This window comes from Hemibagrus wyckioides, linkage group LG11, assembly GCF_019097595.1.
Source record: "Hemibagrus wyckioides isolate EC202008001 linkage group LG11, SWU_Hwy_1.0, whole genome shotgun sequence".
NCBI classification, from domain to species: domain Eukaryota; kingdom Metazoa; phylum Chordata; class Actinopteri; order Siluriformes; family Bagridae; genus Hemibagrus; species Hemibagrus wyckioides.
In genome coordinates, this window is record NC_080720.1 from 30425666 (window position 1) to 30428351 (window position 2686).

At 34.7% G+C, this 2686-nt stretch overlaps 1 protein-coding gene across 1 annotated transcript in view; it reads left to right on the forward strand.

Moving 5' to 3' along the window:
- The first annotated feature begins 1804 nt into the window (after positions 1-1804).
- The window catches only part of wdr12 (WD repeat domain 12), a 5837-nt gene continuing 4955 nt past the window's right edge, over positions 1805-2686 (forward strand). Inside the window, exons 1-2 of the mRNA XM_058402054.1 lie at positions 1805-1972; positions 2574-2668. Of these exons, the coding sequence (XP_058258037.1) occupies positions 1932-1972; positions 2574-2668 (136 nt within the window). The 5' untranslated portion in view covers positions 1805-1931. The remainder of the gene's footprint in view (positions 1973-2573; positions 2669-2686) is intronic.

Below are 2686 nucleotides of genomic sequence, written 5' to 3' on the forward strand. Positions count from 1 at the left end.
CAGTACCTGATCGAACTTTTAGTTGTTTATTATCTGCCATGCCTACTCCGATCAAAAGGTGCAGGTTATTTGTATAGTATAATATAGTGTAGTAAAATGTAATGTAGCATATGGTATGGTGCTACAGTATGTGGTATAGAAGTGTATTGTGGTGTTATATAGTATAGTGTGGTAAAGTATAGCTTAGAATATTATATCATAATATAGTTATTATTACATAGATATTATTATTATTATTATTATTATTATTATTATTATTATTATTATTATTATTATTATGGATGTCACTAGGGTAGAAATTTGCCTTAACAGAGCAGCCTTGGGGCAGTTCAAATCAGTCTGCTAGCCCTGGGGGCAGATGTTGGACAGTCCTGCTACAGTATATATCATCTCTAGCTTATCTTCTTCTTTTTCTTTATCATGTTGCAGCACATAAAGTAAACACTACTGCTACTTCTTAAGCACTGAGATCATAGAAATATGATTATATAGATAATTAAATCACTGACTATGATATTAATTTCTAATATTTTACTGAAAAATTTTTACTTATTCTTTTCTTTCCATGTGTATGGTTAGTAAAGTTACAGTCAGGTTGCCAGATCTTTTCAGTTTTCTTAGTTTTTCAGTTTTTAGGCATTAATATGATATACAAAAAATGTTTAATATTTACAGAATATTTGAAGCTTCACAGTGACATGTATATTTAAAAAAGTGCTTCCTTATTTGCGTTTAAATCTCAGATTTGCTTGATGTTCTGAAAAATGTACATTTACATCTTTTTTTCTGTTTAGTGAATTTAACTGTCAGAGAGGCAACATATTTTTTTTAACAATGGTAACAAATTATTATTATTATTATTATTATTATTATTATTATTATATAAATTTATTATTCTATAACTTAACACAGATGCTGGAGCTCTGCCCACTTTAACCTTGTGTCTTTCTACATTTATGATCAGCATTTTCATAACTTGTGTGAGAGATAAAATTGATCAGCTGACACTTGAACCTTTTTTTTCCCCCCGTGGGGTAAAAAATGCGTTAAAGCACTCAAAAATACTTTCTAAAACTCTAAAACGTGGACGAAGCCTAAAACAGTTCATAAAAGCATGAAATACTGTTTCTCATGAGACATGGTTCCCCACCTTTTCAACCCCCGACTAAAATGGCTTTGAGTTTTTGATGGCTTTGAGACTTTAGTCTGTGTCCAAACCATGGGGGAAAATCAATCAAGTTTGCAAGATGAAATGAAAATCAAATGAAAACTAAAATTAAATCTATTATTTAAAAAAAGACATGGCCAAAGTGAAGCATGGTGGTGGTGGTAGCATCATGTTGGGCCTCAGCTTTGACCTCTTGAGTGTTTCTCTGACTAAGTGTACCAGACATCCACTGACTTTTTATGAAAATAATGAAAAAACCACCATAAACTGAAAAAAATAGCACCAGGATCTCTAAACACATCCAGGACAGGAAGTGAACCAAACATGCCGTGCATTTTGGGTTACTGCACTGTTCTTTAAAAGTAAGACGCTAAAGCGATCCAAAGGACAGGCACAAGCTCTGGATATTTAGATCAGCATGGAGAAAGAGAAAACAAACGTGATGGAAAGGTTATACAAATATACAAATAATAATTTGTATACAGCTCAGGCTCGACAAACAGGCTGATAAATGTATAAGAGGGTTTGTTTTTTGTTTTTGAAAACTCCAAGGAAGGGAAAAACTTACTCAGGCATTACTAATCGCAAACCATGTTGAGTGATCAGTTGCTCCGTGAACGACTTGTTAGGCCTTGCTGCACTCACACACGGCACATGGTTACCGGACTCTCATCTACCACACATATCTACATGGGAATATTTACTAATTTAACAAGCTTTTACTCCAGAATCTGAGGTTCTTTTGAAAGAAAAAAAAGCAATAATGTCGCAGGTTCAAGCGAGGTTTTTCACCGAAAACAAAAAGTAAGTTTTTTTCTATTTTGTTTGTTTAATATATATATGCTGGTTTATAACTGCTGTAGCTAGCGGGGTTAGCTTGAAGCTGTGGAGTTATTACTCATAATTAAACATGATTAAACTCCCACACAGGTATAACTTTATGTCCTGAAAATGATAGAAGTAGGCTTGCAAAGGAGTAGCGTTATAAACTCGTTATATAGACTTATGAAGTTTGTGGCTCGTGACTCTGTGTGCTGCAGTGACTTCTAGCCTCCTGTGGTTCTGACGTCACGTGCACAAAAAATCATAAAACATCCTCAGAAATATTTTACACTTACGTTTGGTATCGAAAAGTAATCTATAACAGTATAAATGCCAGCACACCCTCCATGTAGTGACTTTTAGGTTTTTCTGTTTTTCAGGATAGTGTGTGTGTAAAAATCTCTGAAATTATTGAAGTCGTTTCTATATGAAATCTAAATATATTTCAGTAAGTGAGCTGAAGCCACTGACAGGATTGTGTGATCGAATACTAACATGTTTACACATTAATATTGCAAGATGGAATTTAGGTCCAGGCTTCTAACTGATTTTGGTGTGTGTGTGTGTGTGTGTGTGTGCGCAGATTCGCTGTAGATGATGTGCCTTTCTCCATCCCGGCTGCTTCAGAGGTCACACACCTGAGCGATGTGATTAACAAACTGCTGGAGGCCCGAAACGGTGAGCTTGTGACGTTTC